The 22,434-nt window shown below is 60.4% G+C and overlaps 3 protein-coding genes and 2 non-coding genes across 7 annotated transcripts; all 5 read right to left on the minus strand.

Annotated features, from left to right (window-relative positions):
* Positions 1 to 62: 62 nt before the first annotated feature.
* Positions 63 to 3,443, minus strand: ATP5F1B (ATP synthase F1 subunit beta). Its single transcript, XM_040088438.2, has 10 exons — positions 3,270 to 3,443; positions 2,615 to 2,797; positions 2,125 to 2,299; positions 1,851 to 1,972; positions 1,425 to 1,609; positions 1,163 to 1,321; positions 952 to 1,074; positions 617 to 829; positions 325 to 526; positions 63 to 246 (listed from the first exon to the last, which is right to left on the minus strand). The coding sequence occupies exons 1-10, from the start codon at positions 3,409 to 3,411 to the stop codon at positions 149 to 151; spliced, it is 1,602 nt and encodes a 533-aa protein (XP_039944372.1). The 5' UTR covers positions 3,412 to 3,443; the 3' UTR covers positions 63 to 148.
* On the minus strand, positions 1,687 to 1,762 carry LOC120764522 (small nucleolar RNA SNORD59). The gene has a single exon (XR_005704226.1). It is a non-coding gene; the product is annotated as a small nucleolar RNA SNORD59 (small nucleolar RNA).
* Positions 2,501 to 2,574, minus strand: LOC120764523 (small nucleolar RNA SNORD59). Its single transcript, XR_005704227.1, has one exon. It is a non-coding gene; the product is annotated as a small nucleolar RNA SNORD59 (small nucleolar RNA).
* A 671-nt stretch (positions 3,444 to 4,114) lies between the features above and the next one.
* On the minus strand, positions 4,115 to 12,056 carry PTGES3 (prostaglandin E synthase 3). Of its 2 annotated transcripts, XM_040088481.2 has the most exons (8): positions 11,937 to 12,056; positions 7,029 to 7,142; positions 6,865 to 6,934; positions 6,339 to 6,437; positions 6,044 to 6,133; positions 5,776 to 5,838; positions 5,394 to 5,418; positions 4,115 to 4,980 (listed from the first exon to the last, which is right to left on the minus strand). In XM_040088481.2, coding segments are annotated over exons 1-8 (483 nt in total). In that variant the 5' UTR covers positions 11,939 to 12,056; the 3' UTR covers positions 4,115 to 4,960. The 2 variants fall into 2 exon arrangements, with proteins under 2 accessions (XP_039944415.1, XP_039944414.1); XM_040088480.1 differs by lacking the exon at positions 11,937 to 12,056 and having other exon boundaries at positions 7,029 to 7,186.
* Positions 12,057 to 13,390: 1,334 nt separating this feature from the next.
* Positions 13,391 to 22,387, minus strand: NACA (nascent polypeptide associated complex subunit alpha). Of its 2 annotated transcripts, XM_058423808.1 has the most exons (9): positions 22,308 to 22,371; positions 21,856 to 21,927; positions 15,832 to 19,020; positions 14,732 to 14,817; positions 14,557 to 14,634; positions 14,194 to 14,340; positions 13,932 to 14,060; positions 13,609 to 13,731; positions 13,391 to 13,519 (listed from the first exon to the last, which is right to left on the minus strand). In XM_058423808.1, exons 2-9 carry the CDS (start codon positions 21,923 to 21,925, stop codon positions 13,505 to 13,507), a joined length of 3,837 nt encoding a protein of 1,278 aa, XP_058279791.1. In that variant the 5' UTR covers positions 21,926 to 21,927; positions 22,308 to 22,371; the 3' UTR covers positions 13,391 to 13,504. The 2 variants fall into 2 exon arrangements, with proteins under 2 accessions (XP_058279791.1, XP_039944370.1); XM_040088436.1 differs by lacking the exon at positions 15,832 to 19,020 and having other exon boundaries at positions 22,308 to 22,387.
* Between the last annotated feature and the right edge of the window lie 47 nt (positions 22,388 to 22,434).

Genomic DNA, 22,434 nt, shown 5'->3' on the forward strand with positions numbered 1-22,434 from the left:
CCCAGGGCTAGGGGGGGGTCCCAGGGCTCGGATCCCTCCAGCCACAGCACACAAAGCCCACGAACGTTTTCACCGATGTTTTATTGGAAATGTTAAATACTGGGGGTCCGGCCCCAGCGGAGCCGGGGGTGGGGGCGTTCCGGGGGGCTCAGGCGTGTTCCTCTGCCAGCTTCTCTGCCTTGGCCACCGCCTCCTCGATGGGCCCCACCATGTAGAAAGCCTGCTCAGGCAGGTGGTCATATTCACCTGGGGACACACACACCGGGTCAGGGGGGCGTGGGAGGCCCGGCCGGGCTCCCCCAGGCCCCCTGGGAGCCACCTCACCTGCCAGGATCTGCTTGAAGCCCTTGATGGTCTCTTTCAGTGGCACCAGCTTGCCCATGTGGCCGGTGAAGACCTCGGCCACCTGGAAGGGCTGAGACAGGAACCTCTGGATCTTGCGAGCTCGGGCCACGGTCAGTTTGTCCTCCTCGGACAACTCATCCATACCCAGGATGGCGATGATGTCCTGCAGTGACTTGTAGTCCTGGGCAAGGGGCACACAGGGGTGAGTGGCCGGTGCTGATCCCCCAACCCCAGCACCCCACGGCGAGGGGCTGCCCCAAGCCCCCCTCACCTGCAGGATCTTCTGCACGCCCCGAGCCACGTCGTAGTGCTCGGGCCCCACGATGTTGGGGTCCATGATGCGGGAGGTGGAGTCCAGGGGGTCCACGGCAGGGTAGATGCCCAGCTCGGCGATGGCACGGGACAACACCGTGGTGGCGTCCAAGTGGGCAAAGGTGGTGGCGGGAGCGGGGTCGGTCAAGTCGTCGGCGGGCACATAAATAGCCTGGGGACACGGAGGGGAGGGGACAGTCATAAATAGCCTGGGGACACGGAGGAGAGCGGACAGTCGGTCCCAGGCAGGTGACACAGCTCCCCCCGGGACCCTGGGGCCGGTCCCACCCTCACCTGCACGGAGGTGATGGAGCCCTTGCGCGTGGTGGTGATGCGCTCCTGCATGGTGCCCATGTCGGTGGCCAGCGTGGGCTGGTAGCCCACGGCCGAGGGGATTCTGCCCAGCAGGGCTGACACCTGTGAGGGGACAGAGCGTGAGGGACACAGCACGAGGGGCTGTGCAGGTGGGGGACAGGCGCGGCCCCACCCCGTGCCCAGCGCAGACCTCGGAGCCGGCCTGGGTGAAGCGGAAGATGTTGTCGATGAAGAGCAGCACGTCCTGACCCTCCTGGTCCCTGAAGTACTCGGCCACCGTCAGCCCCGTCAGGGCCACCCTGGCACGGGCGCCCGGGGGCTCGTTCATCTGCCCGTAGACCAGGGCGACCTGCGGGGGGGACCCTGGGGTCAGCACGGTGTCGCTGCCGTGCCTGGCACTCTGTCAAGGGACCCAGAACCTCCCCAGGAACCCCCTCAAGGTCTCTGCACACCTTGGAAGTGGCATCTTTCAGGTTGATGACCCCGGACTCGATCATCTCGTGGTACAAGTCGTTGCCCTCACGGGTCCTCTCGCCCACGCCGGCGAACACCGAGTAACCACCGTGGGCCTTGGCCACGTTGTTGATCAGCTCCATGATCAGCACGGTCTTGCCGACACCAGCGCCTCCAAACAAACCTGGGAGGGGGGGAAACAAGGGTCCTGCTCAGCCCCAGGCCAGCCTGGCTGCCCTCAGGGTGTCCCTTCAGCTTTTTCCTCCTCAGATACAAAAAGCGTTGCTTCAGCAAAGCTCAGGAGAACGAAAGTCATGGAGTGAATCATCAGTGAAGGAAAAGTTCTCCAGGGAGACTGCTGGAAATCCAGAGGGACCATGAGGTGCCCACTCCCCAGGGCCACCCCTGCTCTGGGGGTCACGTACCGATCTTGCCACCCTTGGCGTAGGGAGCCAGCAGATCCACGACCTTGATCCCTGTCACCAGGATCTCCTGCTCCACACTCATCTCCACGAACTCAGGGGCCTCGGCGTGGATAGCAGCAAACCTGGAGCAGGAAGAGAGGAGAGGAAGGAGGTGGGCAGCTGCTCTGACCCACCCCAGGCTGGGGGCTGGCAGGGTTCAGTCCCTGCTGTGACCCAGCAGAGCCAGAGCCACCTCTCTGCTCACTGGTGTGTCCTCCAGCCCCTCATCACTCACTGTTTGGTCTTGATGGGGCCCCTCTCGTCGATGGGTTCCCCGATGACATTCATGATCCTGCCCAGGGTCTCAGGGCCCACGGGGATGCGGATGGGAGCACCAGAGTCCAGCACCTTCTGTCCCCTCACCAGCCCTTCTGTACCGTCCATGGCAATGGTACGCACCGTGTTCTCCCCTGCCGAGGCCCAAGGACAGCACAGTCACCACAGCGTCCTCAGGCTGACTCTGGGGACAGCTGCTGGTGGCTTCCCCAAGCCCTGCCAAGGGGACATTCTGCTGGCAGAAGGACCAAGAGGAGCAGCGGGAATAAAATAGCCCCGAGGAAAACTGAGCCCTGCAGCCAAAGCTTTTGGGCAGCCATTTTCCTCCTCCTCCTCCTCCTCAGATTGAAATCCGTGGCTTCAGCAAGCTCAGGAGAACGAAAGTCATTGGAAACATCATCACGGGAGGACCCCTCCCCATCCCCTCCTTCCCCACGCCAGCTGCTCACCCAGGTGCTGAGCCACCTCCAGCACCAGCCGCGTCTCCCTGCCCTGCACCTCAAGGGCGTTCAGGATGGGGGGCAGCCCCTCGTCGAACTGCACATCCACCACGGCCCCGATGACGGCCACGATGCGGCCGGTGGTGGAGCCGGCCTTGGCGGCAGGGGCTGCCTGGGCGGCATAGTCCCGTCCTGGGGGGAGAGGGACGAGTCAAGGTCGGCCGGGGCAGGGCAGCTCCGGGCTGCGGAAATGGGGCTCCCCTGCAGGCCTTGGGGTGTGCCAGAGACCCCTGAACCTCCTCGGGTGCACCCAGAACCCTCCGAGCTCCCTTCCTCAGAGCGCTCTGGATCCCCCCACCCCGCTGGGTGCACCCCCACACCCCTCTCTCGATGCACCCAGGACCTCTGCACCCCACTCTGGGTACACCCGCAGCCCTCAGCTCACCCAGGATCCCCCCGAGCTCCCTCCCCCGGTACCCCCGCAGTCCCTGAGTGCCCCCACGCCCACCCGCCCAGGGCCGCTGCTCCTCTGCCGCAGCCCATCCTCTCGCCCTGCCCGCTTGGCACATCCCATCCCATCCCGGTAACGGAGGCCTGACCACCGGCACCCCGCGTCCCCCGCCCGCGCGGGCCCCAAGGTGACCCCGGCCCGCCCCGCACTCACGCGCCCCGACGGCGACGGCCGGGGCGGCCCCGCGGCCGAGGAGCAGCGGGAGGAGATCCCGGCCCGGGGCGGCCCCGCGGGGCAGCAGCGGCCGGGCCGCGGCGGCGGCGGCGGCGGCGGAACGACCCGCGAGCCCCAACATGGCGGCGCCGACTGAGCCCCGCGTCTCGCCCGCCCCTCACGGCCCCCCGCGGGGCGGGGCCGCCGAGTCGCGCGTCACCGCCGTGCCTCCCTCCCATTGGCTGCTCCGCCGAGAAGAGCCGGGAGAATTCGCGCTTCCATTGGTCAGACCGATGCGGCGCCCTCTCCGCGCCTCCTCGTGATTGGGTATAGGATCCATCCGTCACAACGCGCTGCGGGCTGATAGGGTGACGTGTGGGGAGGGGCGTGCCCCGGGCGAAGGTCAGCGGAAGTGGCGGCGCACGTGTCCCGCGCTTGTCCTTGGGCGGGCGCCGTGACCGCGGCTGAGGCCGCACCGGGCTCGGAACGGGCCCGCCTCCACCGCGTCTGCGTTTTCGCTCTACCCCGCGTCACAGCTCCGCTCCGCACGGCCGAGGGCCACGGCACCGCCCCGCCCAGAGACCGTGTCCGCCTCATGCACGGGGTGACACTGCAGCACCCCCGGGGGCCGCCCCGCACCGGGCCGGTCCCTGTTATCTTCCAGAGACCAAAACCCCACCCCACCGCAACATTTCTCCCCTACCCCTCAAGGGAGAGGATCCCACGCTCCTGCCTTCCCATGGAAGAGGATCCCACCCCACTGACCCCCCACGGAAAGGGGATCCCACCCCACTGACCCCGCGGAGGTGAGGAATGCACAGGGCCCAGGCCAAAGGAGAGCCAGGGAGTCTTCAACAGTTTATTAGAAAGAATGCAGACATTAAAAAAATCCCAGCTGCTCTGAACATAAATTGAGGTGTTTTTTTTTTTCAGCCCGGTTCGCAGGCGCCCGCGCGCCCCACGGTCTGTCACTTGCTGCCAAACCCACAGTGCAAATACGATTTGGTCTAAATGTACAGATTGACAAGCAACAATGTACAGCCACTCGCACCCCGGGCGAGGAGGTGGAAAGGTTTGGGGGTCACACGGGACCAGGGGCAGGCTCCGCCACCAAAAACAGAGAGAAGTTTAAAGTTTTCCTTTTTCGGTACAAACTTTTTAGTGGAACAGACCTGAAGACACCACAGAGGGATGCGCCCTCGCCTGCTGAATTTGGGGAGCCAATATGACAGAAGAGTTTTTGTTCCCGGTACAAACGGACAATTTCAGGCCATGGAAGGAAGGGGAGGGGAGAAGGAAAAATGTTCGTTTACCACTCAGTGTTAATTGGGGGGTTCTCCCATTGTAATTTTATCTGCTACGAGGCAAGGAGGCTCTGTAAACTTTATTGCAACTGTTCTGAACGGATTGCCTATACCTCAATTGGGTTGGTTTGGGGTTTTTTTTTGTTTGTTTGTTTGTTGGAAGTCTGGAAAACGGTTCATGCATAAACGTTATTGCCTCTCCTGGCTTTAAGACCGCCCCGTGCCATGGGACACACCTACCATCAGTGAAGCCATTTAAAATGGACTGAAAATGGGTTAAAGGATGCAGGATCTCCCTTTAGGGCTATCAACTCAGGAATTCTTATCTCAATTATGAAATGTTGTGATGAACTTCTTTCCCCAAAACCCTGAAGACAACAGTTTGCCTTACTCCAGATCCGGCATTTCTGCAGGCAAAAAGAGAGGCGAGAAATCAGTGGGGTTTAGGGTTGGGCTGTGGGTTTTGTGTTTCGCTTGGCTGGTTTTTAAAAGCTCCCAGGGCACTATTATGTCACAAGGGACACGAGCAAGACGACCTGGCCTCCAACCAAGGAGGTCACGGGGCAGTTTGGGGCCTCTGCCCTCCCCCCTGGCTCTTCCCAAGGGAAAAGCCGAGCCAGAGCCACCCCGAGCACGTGCTGCTCCTAAAAGCCAAAGCCTCCCTGGGACTGCAGCTGCCTGGGAAGGTCAAACTGGTATTTGGGGGTTTGCATGGAGAGGCTTTCCCAGATTACATTTGTCTGCCAGGGCTGGCTTTAGCTGGCGGCCAGGATGAACATCTGCCCTTCAGCAGGTGTGTGAGGGGAAAACAACAACTTACTTTCATCATCACTGTCTGGCGAGTCCTGGAAAGAAGAACAAACAGATTTTAAGTGGAGGAGGTGGCTCCTCTACCACTCCCCTCCCAGCAAAGAGCTGCTGCTCCCAAATCTGGATTTTGAGGAGCTCCAGGCTCCAGAGGACTCAGTGAGCTTAGTTTGGCCTCGCTGCAGACCCACAACGACCCCCAGTCACTGCACAGAGGCACAGACAGCAAAATGGTGTCCCCAGCACCGCTGAGAGGGCAGGGAAGTGGCTTCATCAGGTGACATCACCTGTGCAAGCAAGGTTTGGGGCTATTTATGCCTTTTTTCAGTGCTGAGGGGATGAGTGCAGGAGCTCTGAGCCAGCCCTGCGGGTGTTTGCTGCCCCCACATACTCACATCATCTGCCCCATCTACTTCTGGCAAGTCTACGTCGTCGTCTCCTCCCATGTTGTTCATCATCTGCTCGGAGACACAACAGCCACGCTCTGGGGTCAATCCAACCCCACTCTCCACCCAAAACCATCCCAAACCAACAGCCCCCACCTCGCTTGAACGCATCAGTTGCTCCCATGCAAGAATTACAAAGTGATGGCAGAAAAAAAAAAATAATCTCGGATTCATTGCTTGGCAACTCCCAAAACTGCAAGAATTTGTCGTTCCCTACCTCAGAAAAGCGATCGAAATTGGACATGTCTTCGTCTGAATCATCTTCCCAGTCTTTCCAGTTGTTGAAGTCCACGCTGAGCCAGTTGAGCTGCACCAACACCAGGAGTTATTTAAGGACAAGGAATTATTTAAGGACAAGGAAGTAACCGGCTGTCAGGTAGAACAGGCAGGTTAACGAGAGCTGCCGTGGGATCAGGAGCAGGAAAGTGACCCAAAACTGCTCCAGATTTTGAACGTGACCCAAATATTCACTAAATTAAAAGCCAGGGGAGGCAGCGGATGCCCAGACCCACCTTTGCCCTCTCTTTTGTTAACCTTGGCCATGCCTGACCAGACTCTCCTTTTCGTAAACAACACAAGATGGATCTGTCTGTTCTTTTATGCTTTGATTCCTGAAAAAGACCAAATATCCATTAGCACCATCAGGATGACCTTCACCAGGAACTGCTGACTTCCCTGCTTTATCTTCACCTCTCCCCTTACTCCTTGCCCTGGAAAATACCACCCAGAGAAGCTTTCCTGGATCTGACTTTGAGTTTTTATATTCTAAGGAGTAATTTCCCCAAAATCCAGACAGCAGCCTAAGGAACAGATGGATTTTTTTTTTTAGAATCACAGAACCATGGGACTATTTGGGTTGGAAAGGACATTAAAAATCAAGTTCCAAACCCCTGCCATGGGCAGGGACATTTTCCATTAGCCCAGGTTGCTCCAGCACAACCTTGGACACTTCTAGGCATGGAAAATATACAATTTTTCCTGTGCCAGCCCCTCACCAGCATCAGGAAGAACTCAGGAAGACTCAGGAGTAATACTCACATTTGGATCGATATTATTAAAAAGATCGATTTCATTTAAATGTTTAAAGTTATCGCTTCCTCCAAGACAACTGCAAGAGAAAAATAAAATCGGCATTTAGCCCAAAAACATCCCGTGGAACAAACCTGCTTCTCCTCAGCCCTCCCTAGGCCCGAGTTACTCACCTGAACGTGAGTTTGGACTTTTCAAAATTTACATTTACGTCTTTGCTGTCTTCGACACAGAACTCAATAAAGACGTAGTCCCTCCGGTCGTACCACTTTGCAGAGGCAGGCTGCCTGTGGGCACAGCAGGGACATAGGGGCATTGATTTTCATCAAGAAATCCAACAAAAACCCCCTTCTTCCTGCGCTTAAAACCTGCATTTTGAGCTTACTGTTATTCTCTAGAGGTGTTTAAAACTGAAAAGAGAGAGCAGGAATAAAAAGCAACGATGCGTTGGGTGTGTGACGCCCCCAGAAAGCTCCTGGGAGGAGCCACTGAAATCTGAGACTGAAATAAACGTTTCAGCAGATCAAAATTCTGATAAACTTCAAGATGAGCTACTACAGACTGTGGCAGAAACTCCACCACCTCCAACAGCTGCAGGGGCAGACTTCAGAGTGGTTTTTGTCATTCAAGGAGTTAAAACCTGAAGTAAAACTACCAAAAACGACCCTTTTTGCGGGGGGTATTGATACAATAAAAAATGGATTTGCTACGATTAAGACCCAATTAAGCCAGCACGGGTTGGAGAATCGCCGCTCCAACCTCCTCACAACCTCCCAACAACGCACTTTGGAATTCTTCTGCCTTCGTGCAACCACCTCAAGAAGCCGACAGCGCGTCTGGGGTGGGGGGAGCTGGGAAAAGCCACAGAGCTCTGGAGCAACTCCTGTGTTTGCAGTTCCACCCTGGAGAACTCACCTGCAACGCTCCGTGCTCCGTGGAGCGGGGAAAACCGACCTGGCTGGGCTCTGAGAACCTCCTCCCCCCCTTTCCAGCCCTTCCCTGGCAACTGAGGCCGAGCCCAGGGAACGCCTGCATTCCAGGAGAACCAAACGGCCTCCCAGCAGGGCTGTTGCTAAGGCACAGAGGCCACGGGTGTTCCTCACGCTCGTTTGTCTTCCTGGGATCAGGGAATCGTGGAATGGTTGGGAGAGACCTTAAAGCTCAGCCAGTGCCTGCCACCCCTGTGTGTCGTGGCAGGGACAACTTTCGCCAGCTCAGGTTGGTCCAAGCCCTGTCCAGCCTGGTTTTGGACACTTCCAGGGATGAGGAATCCTCTGGGGAATCCATTCCTGGGCCTCACCAGCTTCACAGGGAGGAAATTCATCCCAGTATCCCATCTTAAATCTCTTCTTTAACCATTCCCCCTTCATCTGCCTCATCAGCCTCACAGGGAGGATTTTTTTTCCCCAGCTGACGGGCCTGCAGAGACCTACAGTGGGATGAGGTGAAGGCTCTGAGCTGGGCAAGGATCTAAACCAGGGAAGCTGGAGTGACAACGGCCTGTAACACCAAGGCGAGGCTCTTTGTGCTGCTCTCTAAGCCAATATCTGACCAAAAAATTAACTTTTCAGACCATTTATTAAGGTGACCTCTGCTAAACTTCCAGATCAAGATTTTGACTCACCTGATCATCGATTAATTGGTTGGCAATTAATTGAGCTGTGGCACATGCAGCAAAGGGACTCACCCAAAGGTTCCTACTGCTCCCATCCACATTTCCAAGGCACGAACCCAACCATGGCACAGCCCAGCTCCAGCTGAACCCCAAACCAGCCACCTCTGAGCTCCCCCAGTGCCACTGGACACACTGGTGCCAGCTCAGGAAATGCAGAATGGCCACGATGCCTCGGGCAGCCCCAACACCTCCTGCAGGTGCCACAACACCTGGGCAGAGACCAACGTCCAAGGATTTCACTTCCAAGAGCATTAAAACACATGGATTCTGAATTCAGCCTTGAGTTTCAGCTGTTCCCAGGGTGATGCTTCCCCTCGTAGCAGCATTTCAGGGAATGTTAATTATCACCTTATTCAGGTGAAACGCGGCAGAAGAGAAGCAATTTTCTTACTGTGGTGTTTTTAAACCCTTCTTGGACACAGATTTCCTCTTTTAACGGGGAATGAAAGACTCCCAAGAGGAAAGGAGGATGAGAAAGGCCCTGCTCTGCTCCCTCTGTGCTGGGAGACAAAACCCCCCCAGCGTGGGGCACTTGGAAGGTCTCTCCAGCCCCGTTATCCAACAGAAATCTCAGTGTCCCTGCCCGGATGACGCAGGGGCTGAATGGTGTTAACACTTCCCAGTTCTCAATGTCAATGGAGACATCTCCAGCCTTCCCAGGGCTCCCGGCTCTGACCTCGGCATCTCCGCCAGCATCGGGGATTTGAGGCACCAACAAAAACACGCGGCACTTCCAGAAATCCCACTCAGCTCAAGGCAACACACACACACACACGTCCAAGCAGCGAGATCCCAGAGAAGTTTTACTCAGGTTATTCACGTTTCTGAACCTAAACCTGCGCTGCTTTCCCGGGAATTCACCCCCATGAGAGCGTGCTCGGAATGCACCGGAGCTGCCTCTCCTCCTTTTATCTGCTTTTCCAATCTCAACCTCCCAAAGGGAGGAGAGAAACCTCCCTGCGAGCTTCAGTCGGGGCTCACCCGTTCCAACCAGTAACGCAGGACCCGCCGGAGAGTCGGGATGAGGCGGAAGCCGCAGCTGCTTTTTGTCTCCTGCCCACACGGAGATTCCCAGGAGACAGCAGCAGCAGCCTGTGGGGAGCTCTGCACGTGCTCCCAGTGTTCCCACACACCCACGGAAAAATCTCCTCTCACAGGCATTGACCCCAGCACCTGTTACACAGCTCCACCCTGCTCACCCAAATCCCGAGGGAGCTCGGCCTCCCGCCAAGGGCACTTTGGTTATCCAAGCACCCCCGTGGGATTTGGAAAAGAGAAGGGAATTTGAACGCGCTCCATTCCGGTGAGGATTTCCTCTGTCCCATCCACCTGCGTTTCGGGGATTTCCTGAGCAGCCATGGCCGCCCCCACAGCTCCTCTGGCTCTTCCAGTCCCCACATTCCGACAGCAATCGTTATTCCAGCGCTGCTGAACAGGTTCTAGAAGCTTCCCAGCAGCACTGATGGGCAATGTGAGGGCTCACCTTCACCACAGAGCCCTCAAGGCTCTGCCTGATCCACGGGGGCTCTGTTGGATATCCCTGGATATATCCTGAGGTTTCTGGCACAGCAGCAGCTTCTGACACGCTGAACTCGCCAGTGGAATCTCCAATCTCCCCACACCTGTGGCACGGAGGAAGTTCCCAAACCTGTTCTCGTGTTCTCTGTCTGTACCCTGTGCCTATAGAATCCCATCTTTGTCTCCTGGAAGTATCCTGACAGTTCCTACAGCTGCAGGAGTCAGACCCTCAACAAGATTTCCCCCTCCCAGGCAGAAATAAAACCTGTGTTACAAAATGACTTTTCCTTTCATTTATACACCCTGGAAAGGCAGGGGTTTTTTTTAATTAAAAAAACCCTCATTTTAGATTTTAGGTGATTCTACGCAGACGCAGCAGCGCTGCAGTTTCAGGATGATGAAATCGACAGAAATTACACCCAAAAAAAAAAAAAAATCAAAATTGATCACTGTTCTCTCCCTTTCACTCACATTAAGATGAAGCACCTCCACTGTTCAGGGTTGAAAGAACGAAAGTAAAAGCATGGCCGGGGACAAGGCACCAAACCTACCGCTCCTCAATGGTCAACGCTGTCCTCAGACTGAATTCCTGACAAAACAAAACCTCAGGAAGCGCTGTTGCCTCCAGCCCTTCCAGCCAGCCATGAGGAGCTCACAGAACCATGGAATGGTTTGGGTTGGGAGGGGCCTTGAAGCTCATTCAGCCTCTCTCCCTGCCACGTGCAGGGGCACCTCCAACTGCTCCAAGCCCTGTCCAGCCTCGCACACCTCCAGGGATGGGGCATCCGCTGGAAAATCCATTCCAGTGCCTCACCACCCTCAGAGGGTGGATTTTTTTCCCCCAATATCCCACCTAACCCTGCTCTCTAGCAGCTGGAAGCCATTTCCCCTTGTCCTGCCACTGGAGATGCGGGAATGCTGCCTGCTCTTCCTTCCCAGCCCGTTCTCCCCTCTTGAGTATCACCCCGCACAGGGAAAAACTCCGGCTCTTCTTTCCTGAGCGCTGCGAGGGAACGCTCACGTCGACCAGAGCTCAGCCACGAGCTGGTTTTGGGTCACTGAAGCGGCCCCGGGAGAATTCCAAGGAAGGAGGTTAATTAGGGCTCCCTGGCACGGCAGCCCGGGCACCGGGGAGCGCGGGATTCCGCTCGGGATGCACGTGGGCACACACGGAGAGGAGATCCTGCGGCTCACCAGCACCGGGCAGAGCAGCACCACGGCTGCCCCGGGGGTTTCCACGCACTTCCACCCACTCCTGAGGGAGGCTTTTAGCTATTTCTAGGTTTTCACGGAATTCTGGAATGGTTTGGGTTGGAAGGGACCTTAAAGCCCACACCGTTCCACACCACCAGACCAGGCTGTTCCGAGCCCTGTCCAGCCCGGCCTTGGACACTTTCAGGGACAGCGCCAAACCCAGGGATGGATTTTACGCGGAAAATTGCAAGTTTACAAACAGATCCACTCGCCCGCACGCTCTGGATGCTTCCACGCGTTACTTACCGGGAGCTTTCCTCGGTTTCAGCCGCCACCGTTCGGCGAGTGCCGGTGGCCACGGACACACCGAGAAACGCGCAACACCACCCGAACACCCCCCCGCCACCGGCGCAGCCCCATTCATTCCGCGCAGCGCGGAGCGAGGACGGGAGATGCCGCCCGCATCGCGCTACGAGCCGCTAACCGGAGCCCGCGGCCGAGCCGGGGCGCTCCGCCCTCACCCGGTAACCGGGGCCGGGCCCACGCGATAACCGGGGCAAACCCCACCTCGCCCAAGGTCAGCGCGCGGCGGGCGCCCGCGCTCGGCGGCGCCGGGGCGGCTCCCCCGGTACCGCCCGCGGCCCGCCGGGGCCTGGCGGGGCCTGCCCGCGCCGCTCCCACCCCCGGGCCTCACATGGCGGATGGCGACGGCTCCGGCGGGCGCTCCTGCGCGGCGCGGGTCGGGCTCCGGGCGGTGTCGCGGGCTGTACGGGCGGCGCGGTGGCGGTCGGGCGGTGCCGGGAAGGCTCCGCGGAGGGCGGGGGGGGGGTCCGGCGGAGGCTCCGGTGACTCCGGGCGGGCTCGGGGCTCGGCGCGGCCTCGCTCCCACAATGCCCCGCGCGCGCTCGGCCCGTGGTGACGCAGCAAAATCCCCGCGCGCGCGCCGCCTCCTCCCGCCGCCGCCAACGCGCATGCGCGGCCCGACCCCCCACCCGGCGGCGCGCGCCCCCGCCCCGCGCGCGCCCCCGCCCGCCGCCCTTCCAGCAGCTTCTCGCCGCGCATGCGCAGTGAGGCGCCGTGATTGGGGGGGTGCGGAGCGGGAAGGGGACCCCCGGGACCCCCTCAATGTCCTTGTGCTGCTGTTCCAAAGCCTGAGCACCTTCTCCACTGGAAAATTCCTTCTGATGGCCATCCTGAGCCTCTCCTGGAGGAATTTGAGTACTCTACTCTCCTCTCATGGAGTTATGGGGTGAGAATTCCCTTCTGAGCCTCCTTTTCTCCAGGCTGAGCCCCTTCCCCAGCTCCCTCAGGACTGCTCCAGAGCCTCCTCCTGCTGCTCCAGCCCTTCCCCAGCTCCCTCAGGACTTCTCCAGAGCCTTCTCCTGCTGCTCCAGCCCTTCCCCAGCTCTGGCCACACTCCAGCCCCTCAGTGTCTCGGTGGCCAGGGGTGCCCAGCACTGGATGCAGCACTGGAGGTGCCTCAGCAGCACCAGCACCGGGGGACAATCCCTGTCCCCACGGCTGACACAGCCCAGGTGCCATCCTGGATACACCCCCAGGACCTTTCCTAGCTTTCCAGCCCCTCTTCCCCCATCCAGGAGTGTTCCATGGGGTTGGTGGTGCCTTGTTGACCCATTGGCCTTGGCCCATGGATCCATCCTGGATGGCTCTGCAGAGCTTCCTGCCTTCCAGCAGATCAATATCCCACCCAAACATCCACAAACCAAAGCGTCCTCGATCCCCTCACCCAGATCATGGATAAAGACACGACACAGGGCTGTCCCACCACGCTGTGGGCCCAGCCACCAGCCAGGTTTGAACCCCAAGGAGTGCACCTGTCCCAAAATCTTTACTGGAATCCACAGCCCACATCCACAGCCTTTCCCTCATCCGTGATTCCCCATTCCTGCCTGCTGCAGGAAAGCGAGGAGCCCTGCTGACGGGAACCCTGAGGGGATGAAGCTGAGCCTGCAGCTGACTGAGGCTGAGCCGGGCTCGTGTCCAGCCAGGCTCTGGGACAGGAAGGAAAGGAGGGAACGGGCAGGTGGTGTTCCAGGACGGGGTATCGGCGCCGGGATCTTCCCGGGAGGAAGGCTCCACCCTGAGGCCACAGGGAAGGGCGGGCAGCAAAGCACCACAGAGCAGCCGTTTCACCAACAATAAGCCACAACTTTTATTAACCGATAGAAATAGTACAAATTTTAAATTTGGTTGTATTTTACTCTTCTCTGAAACACCAAAAAAGGCTCCTCCCTCCGGCGGCTACATCGTCAGCTCCTGTGGGGAGAACGGGAATCAGGAACCAGCCTGGAGCCAGCAGCTCCCCGCAGGGATCCCCCCAAAACCCGTTGCCCCCCAACACTCACCATTATCGCGTTTACAATGTCGTTACTGTTGTTCTTGAGGGCTCTCACGGCCTTTGCCCGCGACACGTTCGCCTGCGACATCACCAGCTCGATGTCTTTCACCTCCACGCCGGTTTCGTCAACCTGAAGGAGAAACAGAGCCCAGGATCGGTGCTGGTTCCAGGCCTGGAACGGGCTGGGATTGTCTGGATTGGAAGCCAGGAGGCCAGGCCTGCACTGGAAACACCCCCAGGGCAGGACCCTGCGCTCTCACGGGTTCAGGAGAGGAATCCATGGATGAACCCAAACCACGGCCCCACAGAGAGGCTGAGGAAGGTGTTTACCTCCTCTTCCTCGCTCTCCTCCTGCACGGTGGGGGTCTGTGTGTTTTCCTGGATGTTGGAAACAGGTTCTCCTTGCACTTTGAACTTTTCGGCGGCCGCCAGCTGAGCCTGCTGGGACAGGTCTTCGATCTGCAGGAGGGAAGGAAAGGAGAGGTGAAGAGGCCAGTCCTGGGCAGTGCCAGCACGTTCCCCTGGCAGGAGGCACACAGGTGATGGGAAGGAAGCCTGGCACGGTGTCCTGCTAGCTCCAGGGCTGGCTCACCTTGGCCTCGCCGAAGACGATGTAGGTGTCTGACGCCGGGCTCTTGTACACGTCTGGCTTTGTGATGACAAAGAGGATGTTCTTGGATTTCCGGATGGTGACTCTGGTGACTCCTGTCACCTGGCGAAGGCCCAGCTTGGACATTGCCTGAAAAACACCAGGGGAAGGTCAGAGCCACTCCTCTCTTCGGAGTCCCAGATCCAACATTTGCAGCATGGATACGCAGGGAAACGTGCATCTACTGCCACGGAGCAGCGCTCCCGGGCTGTGAGCCAGAGGGAACACCGCAATCCCAGGACTGGTGAGATCCCCAGCGTGACTCTGAGCCCTGGGGCTCTTCACCAGGGACAGGTGAAACCTCACCTTCCGAGCTTTCTTCTCGCTCCGGCTCTGTTTTGCTTTGCTGACGGGTTCTTCGTCTATTTCGGCTGCTGCCGCGAGCTGCGGGGAGGGAAAACCAGAGAGGATCGGTGACAATCCTGAGGTGACAGCGCAGGGACTCTGACCCACCAGGGATGGCGTGTGCCACCTGCCCTACCTGTGCCTGCTGTGTCGTGGCCTGTGTGGAGTCCTGCTCTTCGAGCTCTGGTACGGATTCATCGCTGTCAGACTCTGTGCCAGACCCTGCAGAGACACAGTCAGCCCAGTCAGATGGTGGATGGAGCATTCCCTGCACTCTGAATGCCATCAGGGGCTCTCAGTGTACCCCAAATGCTATCAGCAGGGTGGCACGAGTGAGTTCTCAGCCTCTCCCCATGGTGGGAGCCGGGTGCCAGAGCCCCACAGGTGCCTGGGGGCTCTGGAACTCTGGAATGAATCCCGAGGCAGCTCCAGCCTGTGGCACTGGCTCGAGGAGGAGGTGGGTGGCACTTCCAGGGTGCTGAGGTGGCAGCAGCCCAGTGTGACAGGGCCCCTCTTGACTCCCCTCAAACCCAGAGCTGACACACGGCACCGAGACCCCACTCACTGAGCCCTCAGGGCTGCTGCACATCTGTGGCTTCACTACAGGGATGATCTGAGATAACCCCAAAGCCCCCTCAGGGAACAGCACCTCTGGGTGCCCAGAGGACCACCAGCTGCAGTGCCACTGCCGCTTGTGACCCACAGCACCGACCACGCCAGTTATCGAAGCACAGCCAGGTGTCCCCAACCTCAGAGGCCGGAGGTCACCTGGAGGTGACCGCGATGCTCCCGTGCAGCCATTACCTGGATTCCGTCCCACTTCCTGCTCTGGCAAGGACCCACAGGAGCCCTGCAGGTGTCAGGGTGTGCCCGGGGCTCCCAACGCTTCAGGCAGAGCGTGGGGACAGCGCACTTTGATACCAGCACTGCCCACAGCTCCCCCTCTTCCCACCGCCAGCCGGACGCGGTGACACCACGCGGACGCCACACGCAGCGAGGCCGGGCCCCTGCGCGGGCAGCTCCTCCGGTGTGAAGCCAGCTCAGCTCGCGGTGCCCATGCCACAAACCACACCGTGCTCCGTGCCCGAGGACACGCGTTAGTGACCGCCGGGACCGTGCCGAGCCCCGTCCCTCCCTGCTCCTCGGCTCGCTCCATCGCGACGCGGCCCCGGGCGGGGTTAGTATCCCGTGGGGGGCAGCCAGTGACACTCCATGCACACGGCAAACCGCAAATACCCTTGTCATTCTTGAGGACGGGCTGAGGCGCCACGGGGGCCGGGAGCCCCGCGGGAGGAGAGAGCTCCAGCAGCACGGGCGGCTCGGGGGGGAGCAGAGGCGGCAGGTCCTCGTCGTCAGCGCCGAGCGCGGCCTTCGAGGGAGGTTTGGGCTGGGGAGGGCAAGCGGCCGGCTTGGCCGCCTTGTTATTGGCGAGGGGCTGCTGCTTCTTGGCAGGGGGAGCGCCGGGGGCACAGCTGGGACGGCCGCTGTCTGCTTTCGCAGGGGCTGGGGGCTTTGGAGGGGCACCCGCGGCCGGAGCAGGAGCTGGGGTTGGAGCTGCAGGAGTTGGAGTGGCCTTAACAGGGCTCTTTGGAGGCGCCTTGGCCTCAGCAGGGCTTTTGGAGGGTCCTTTGGCTGCAGCAGCAGGAGGAGTGGCTTTGACAGGGCTTTTTGGGGCTGCCTTGGCCTCAGCAGCGGTGGAGGGAGCTGGGGTGGCTTTGACAGGGCTTTTTGGGGCTGCCTTGGCCTCAGCAGGGGTGGATGGTGCTGAGGTGGCTTTGACAGGGCTTTTTGGGGCTGCCTTGGCCTCAGCAGGGCTTTTGGAGGGACCTTTGGCTGCAGCAGGGGCCGCTGGACCTGGGGTGGCTTTGGCAGGGCTCTTTGGGGGTGTTTTGGCTGCTGGGGGGACACTAGGAGCTGGGGTGGCTGCAACAGGGCTCTTGGGAGGCACTTGGGCAGGAGCCAGAGGTGTTTTGGCCTCAGCAGAGGCTGCTGGAGCTGGGGTGGCTTTGGCAGGGCTCTTTGGGGGTGTTTTGGCCTCAGCAGGAGTGGCTGGGGCGGGGGTGGCTTTGGCAGGGCTCTTTGGGGGTGTCTTGGCTGCTGGAGGGACAGGTGGCGCTGAGGTGGCTTTGGCCTCAGCAGGGGCAGCTGGAGCCACAGGAGCAGATGGGGCAGTGACAGGGCTGCCCTTGGGAGACTTTTTGGCTCCTCCAGGGGAAGCCGGAGCTGGGGTGGCTTTGGCAGGGCTTTTTGGGGGTGCCTTCTCCTCAGTAGGGGTGGCTTTGGCAGGGCTTTTTGGGGGTGCCTTGTCCTCAGTAGGGGTGGCTGGAGCTGGGGTGGCTTTGGCAGGGCTCTTTGGGGGTGCTTTGTCCTCAGCAGGGGTGGCTGGAGCTGGGGTGGCTTTGGCAGGGCTCTTTGGGGATGCTTTGTCCTCAGCAGGGGTAGCTTTGGCAGGGCTCTTTGGGGGTGCTTTGGCTGCCATTTTGTTGGGCTGTTTTGCTTGGGGAGCATCTGGAGCTGGTGGAGCTGCAGGAGCTGGGGTGGCAGGGGATGGGGGAGCAGCAACAGGGCTCTTGGGAGCAGTTTTGGCTGCAGGTGGGGTGGCTGGAGGTGGGATGGGGGGAGCTGGAGCAGCAGCTGAGGCAGCAACAGAGCCCTTGGGTGCAGCTTTGGCTGAGGGAGGAGCAGCTGGAGAGGGTGGAGGTGACATGGGCGGTGGGACAGGGACAGAGGGGGCAGCGACCGGGCTCCCAGGAGCTGCTTTGGCCGCAGGAGGGGTGGCTGGAGCTGCCACGGGTGGTGTTACAGGGGCAGCAGGAGGTGTTTTAGGTACAGGAGGGGTGGCTGGAGCTGCCACGGGTGGTGTGACAGGAGCAGCAGGAGGTGTTTTAGGCACAGGAGGGGTGGCTGGAGCTGCCACGGGTGGTGTTACAGGGGCAGCAGGAGGTGTTTTAGGCACAGGAGGGGTGGCTGGAGCTGCCACGGGTGGTGTTACAGGGGCAGCAGGAGGTGTTTTAGGCACAGGAGGGGTGGCTGGAGCTGCCACAGGCGGTGGGACAGGGGCAGCAGGAGGTGTTTTAGGCACAGGAGGGGTGGCTGGAGCTGCCACGGGTGGTGTTACAGGAGCAGCAGGAGGTGTTTTAGGCACAGGAGGGGTGGCTGGAGCTGCCACAGGCGGTGTGACAGGAGCAGCAGGAGGTGTTTTAGGCACAGGAGGGGTGGCTGGAGCTGCCACGGGTGGTGTTACAGGGGCAGCAGGAGGTGTTTTAGGCACAGGAGAGGTGGCTGGAGCTGCCATGGGTGGTGTCACAGGAGCAGCAGGAGGTGTTTTAGGCACAGGAGGGGTGGCTGGAGCTGCCACGGGCGGTGTTACAGGGGCAGCAGGAGGTGTTTTAGGTACAGGAGGGGTGGCTGGAGCTGCCACAGGCGGTGTGACAGGGGCAGCAGGAGGTGTTTTAGGCACAGGAGGGGTGGCTGGAGCTGCCACAGGCGGTGTGACAGGGACAGCAGGAGGTGTTTTAGGCACAGGAGGGGTGGCTGGAGGCCCTGGGACAGAGATGGCAGCTCCCACCGGGGCTGCTGCAGCCACAGGCGCTGCCCGAGGGGCTGGGCTCCCAGGACAGGCCTTGGCACCAGAAGGAGCAACTGGGAGCAGTGGTGAGACTGGGGCAGCAGCAGGATGCCCAGGGGATGCCCCAGCTGGCAGCAGAGGGATAGGGGGTGACAAGGGAGCTTTGGGGGCAGCCAGGAAGACGGGGGGAGAGATGGCGCTGACCAGGGCTGGAGTTGGAGCTGGGGCTCGGGGAGAGGCAGGAACAGAAGCCAGCGGGGTGGCAGCAGGAATTCCAGGAGACACCGGGACTGTGGGAAGTGGGGGTGATCCTGGGCTCTGGGGACACATGGTGGGAGCAGGCAGCAAAGTGGGAGACACAGGTGGGGGAGATGCCAGAAGGGGACGGGATGGGGGAGGCAGGATAGGGGCTGGGGCTGCTCCAGGGGCTGGGGCTGCTCCAGAGGCAGGGAGAGGGGTCAGAGGTGCAGCTCCCACAGAGGCAGCAGCAGGAGTGGTTTTCATAGGAGAGGTGAGAGCAGCTGGGAGAGAACTAGGGCTCACTGGGAGGGCAAGAGGAGCCACTGGAGCTGGGAATCCTGGAGACGCTGGGCTAACTGGGGCAGGCCCTGGAGATCCTGGGGCCGCAAAACCCACCGGGGACTGCAGAGCTGGAGGAGGGGCAGCAGTGGCCGGGCCCGGCAGAGCCGGCGCAGGGGGCTGAGGGGGCACGGAGAACACGGGGATGGCCGCAGCCGGCACCACGGGGGGGGACACGGGGCCCGGCAGAGCCGTGGCAGCGCTGGGCGGCTGCGCCGGGACAGCCTGGGCGGATGGAGATGGAGTCAGAGGTGGGGAATGAGCAGCATGAAGAACAGCTAAAGGAGAGAAACAGAGTGAGCCATGAGAGGAGGAGAGACAGGGAGGGGGCAGGCAGCCAGCCCTGGCCTTCCCCTGGCCTCTGGCCCAGCAAGCACTGCCAGGGTCAGCACGGACCGGGACGTTCATCCCCTTCCAGAACACAGATTTTCCTGAGAGCCCAGGAACGGCAGCAGGCACACCCTGAACCATCAGGAAGCCTCAGCAGGTCAGGGATGCAGAGATCCAGCTCTGCCACCGGCTCTGCCCTACCAAAGGCGCTGTCACAACCTCTGTGAAGCTCACGAGTCTGGGGTCCCTCCCGGGGCTGCTGGGAGCATGGGGGAACAAAGACCCACCAGAGAAGAGGATGGAAAAGTCAAATATAACCCACTGGCACGTGGAATTGCTCCTGGAGTGCCCTGGGAGCCCCCTCCCTCCAGCCATGGGTGACACGGGGGTGGGGGGGCCAGGCCCACCAGTGCCCCCCGCTTCCCTGGAAGCTGTTAGGGTTAATGGAACTGCAACCCCCAGAACGGCACACGCTGGTTAATGCGGCACACGAGGGGTTACAGGGGGGTCCCCGAGTACCTGGAGCAGGGATGGGAGCAGGAACGGGGGCAGCTGGAGCTGAACGGGGAGAACAACAGTTTATTAAGGCAAATCCCACAGACCAGGAGCAGCTTCCAGCTCACCAGCCAGGTCCAAGGGAACCTGGAGAGGGCCTGGCCATTCCCAAAGCCATTCCCAGCTGGTGATCCAAGGGCACTGCTCAGGCAGCAAGCCGTGACAGGGCTGAGCTTCCAGCTCCTGAGGCAGAGCTGAGAGCCAAGCGAGAGCCCTGACATTCCCAACGAAATTCCCGACACCAACCAGCAGTTGAAGGGCAGTTTAGGGAAGAAGCCATGAGAGCACTCAGCTCTCATGAGTGAGATCCAGGAGAGAGCCGTGACATTCCCAAAGTCATTCCCAGCACCCACTGGAGATCCAGGGGCAGCACTGAGGGCAGTGCTGGTCCAACCGGTGCTGCCGGCTGGGAGAGCAGAACCGGCCCGGGCACGGTGCCGCCCTTCGGCAGCAGCACCGGGAGCTGCGGAGCCCAGAGCCAGCCCCGCTCCGTGGATCCTGACCCCGCCAGCTGCCGTGTCCCCGTCCCACCCTGCCATCAGGGTCACGCTCACGTCCTGGGCTGCGCTGGCACGTGCGTGGAATGCAGGGAGTGACATCCCTGTTCCTGGAACGAGGTTTTGAGAGATGCTTCCAACACCCCGTTTCACCCCAAACCACGGGACTGTGGGAAGGATGGGGAGGCCTGGAGCTGGACATCAGTGCCAGGACAATTCCTGCTCCAAGGAACGTCCTGGTGCCTCTGAAAGGAGCAACAAGAGCTGCCAAGGGCTGCGCTGGGCCCATCACAGAACAGGCTGTGCAGAGCCAGCCTCTCCGGAACAATCCTTTATCCCTGCCTGCTCTCCCTGGCACCCTTTGAGCACATTCCTGATAAAAACAATCATTCCTGCTTGTTGCTTCTCCCCCTACCACAGCCCCACTTTTCCTTGGTCCCTTCTCAAACATGGCCAAGGCAAAGAATTCCTCAAAACTGGATTTTTAAGGGATGCTGAAACCACCTGGGTGGCAGAGCCCCTCTGGATCAGCGTGTGCCAGCCCCATCTCCAGGGTTTTTCCAGGGATCAGCTGACTTCCACAAAACAAAAATCCAAGGAGCTGCCTGAGGGATCCTAGGACACCATCAGAGAGCTGAGAGTGGCAGAATTTTGGGAGCTGTCAGCTGAGAGGGACAGAAGAGCCATTCCAGGGAAGGAAGGGGCCCCAAACAGGAATTCCAGCTACGCCGGGAGGGATAAGGAGCTCAGCAGCTCCCTGGGAATCATTGGTGCAGCTGTCACAGCAACGGCCATCGCTCAGCTCCCTCCTTGTGTCCCCTCTCTGTCACCAACCCTCGTGGTCCCCAATGGGACAGGACCCAAATCCAACGAGAAACCCCCAAATCCAACGAGGCAGACTTCCAAAAATCAATAAAAAACCCCAAATCCAAAGGGACAGACGCCAAATCCAACGGGGCAGACTCCCAAAAATCAGTGAGAGATCCCCCAAATCCAAAGGGACAGACCCCCCAAAATTCAATGAAAACCCCCCAAATCCAACGGGGCAGATCCCCAAAATTCCGTGAGAGACCCCCAAATCCAGACACTCAGATGCAAGTGGAAAAGACCCTCAAACACAACAGGGCAGATCGCCAAATCTACTGGAAGACCCCCAAATCCAGCAGGAGATCCCCAAATCCAACAGGAGAGCCCCAAATCCAACAGGAGAGCCCCAAATCCAACAGGAGAGCCCCGTTCACCCTCGTGCCTCTCAAATCGGATGACAACACCCAGCCACGAAGCAGACCCCAAATCCAACGGGAAACCGCCGAATCCAGCAGGAAAAAGCCCCAAATCCAACACCTCGGCCCATCGCGGCCGCGTCCCTCCCACTCCCACCCAAACCAGGCTCTGAACCGTCCCCATCCCCATCCCGGGATTTTGGGACTCGAGGCGTCCCCACTGCCATGACTCCAGTCACGTTCCCCGTGCGATAACCCGCGTGTTTTGGGTGGAAAAACCAAAAAAAACAACCGGCCCGGTTTGTTTTGGCCACAGCACGGGGAGACGGAGAGACCACGGAACGAACACCCCAAAAGCTCCGCGGCGGAGGTGACAATGCTGGAACCGGGGTGACACAACCCCCGCCGCCACCGGGCCACCCCCGTCCCACCCTCCCACAGATCCCACAAGGCGAGGGGATCCCGGCAATCACCCCCAAAACCACCCCGGGAACACCCCCGGTCTCACCTGTCTCTGCCTGAGGCTGCGGCAGCTCCTGCTCCGTGGCCGGGACGGTTTCTGTGGCTTCGCCGGGCATTTCTACGGGAATGGACAAACCGACAGGCCCGGGCTCGCCGGGGCTCCGGGACAACCCGGGGGCGACCACCGCTAACTCGTCCTTCCCACCCCGCTCGGACACCGCGCGCCTCCCACTACCGGGAATATCTACCAAGAGGACTCGGCCGCACGGCACAGGTAGAGCCCGATCCCGGAGCCGGTCCCGGTTCGGGGCCTAGGCCGCCTCCTCCCCCCCCTTGCCGGTGCGCGGGGCCGCCCCCTCTGCCCTGCCCGGCGGGCCCACGACTCCATGAACGGCCTCAACCGGGTCTTCCCGGCCACCCGTTCGTCCCGCTAGCGGCGAGAGGCGCCCTAAGCGGCGGATGGAGGTGGATGAGGGCGGATGGCGGCGCGGGACTCACTGTGCGGGGAGCGGGGCCCAAGATGGCGGCGGAAAGAGACCGAGAGGGCAGCGCGACTTCCGGGAGCGCGGGACTTCCGGGGCAAGGGGAAGGGGAGAGCCCGGCAACACGGTCCGGCCCGGACCCC

The sequence above is a fragment of the Hirundo rustica genome, chromosome 30 (assembly GCF_015227805.2).
Source record: "Hirundo rustica isolate bHirRus1 chromosome 30, bHirRus1.pri.v3, whole genome shotgun sequence".
Lineage (NCBI taxonomy): Eukaryota > Metazoa > Chordata > Aves > Passeriformes > Hirundinidae > Hirundo > Hirundo rustica.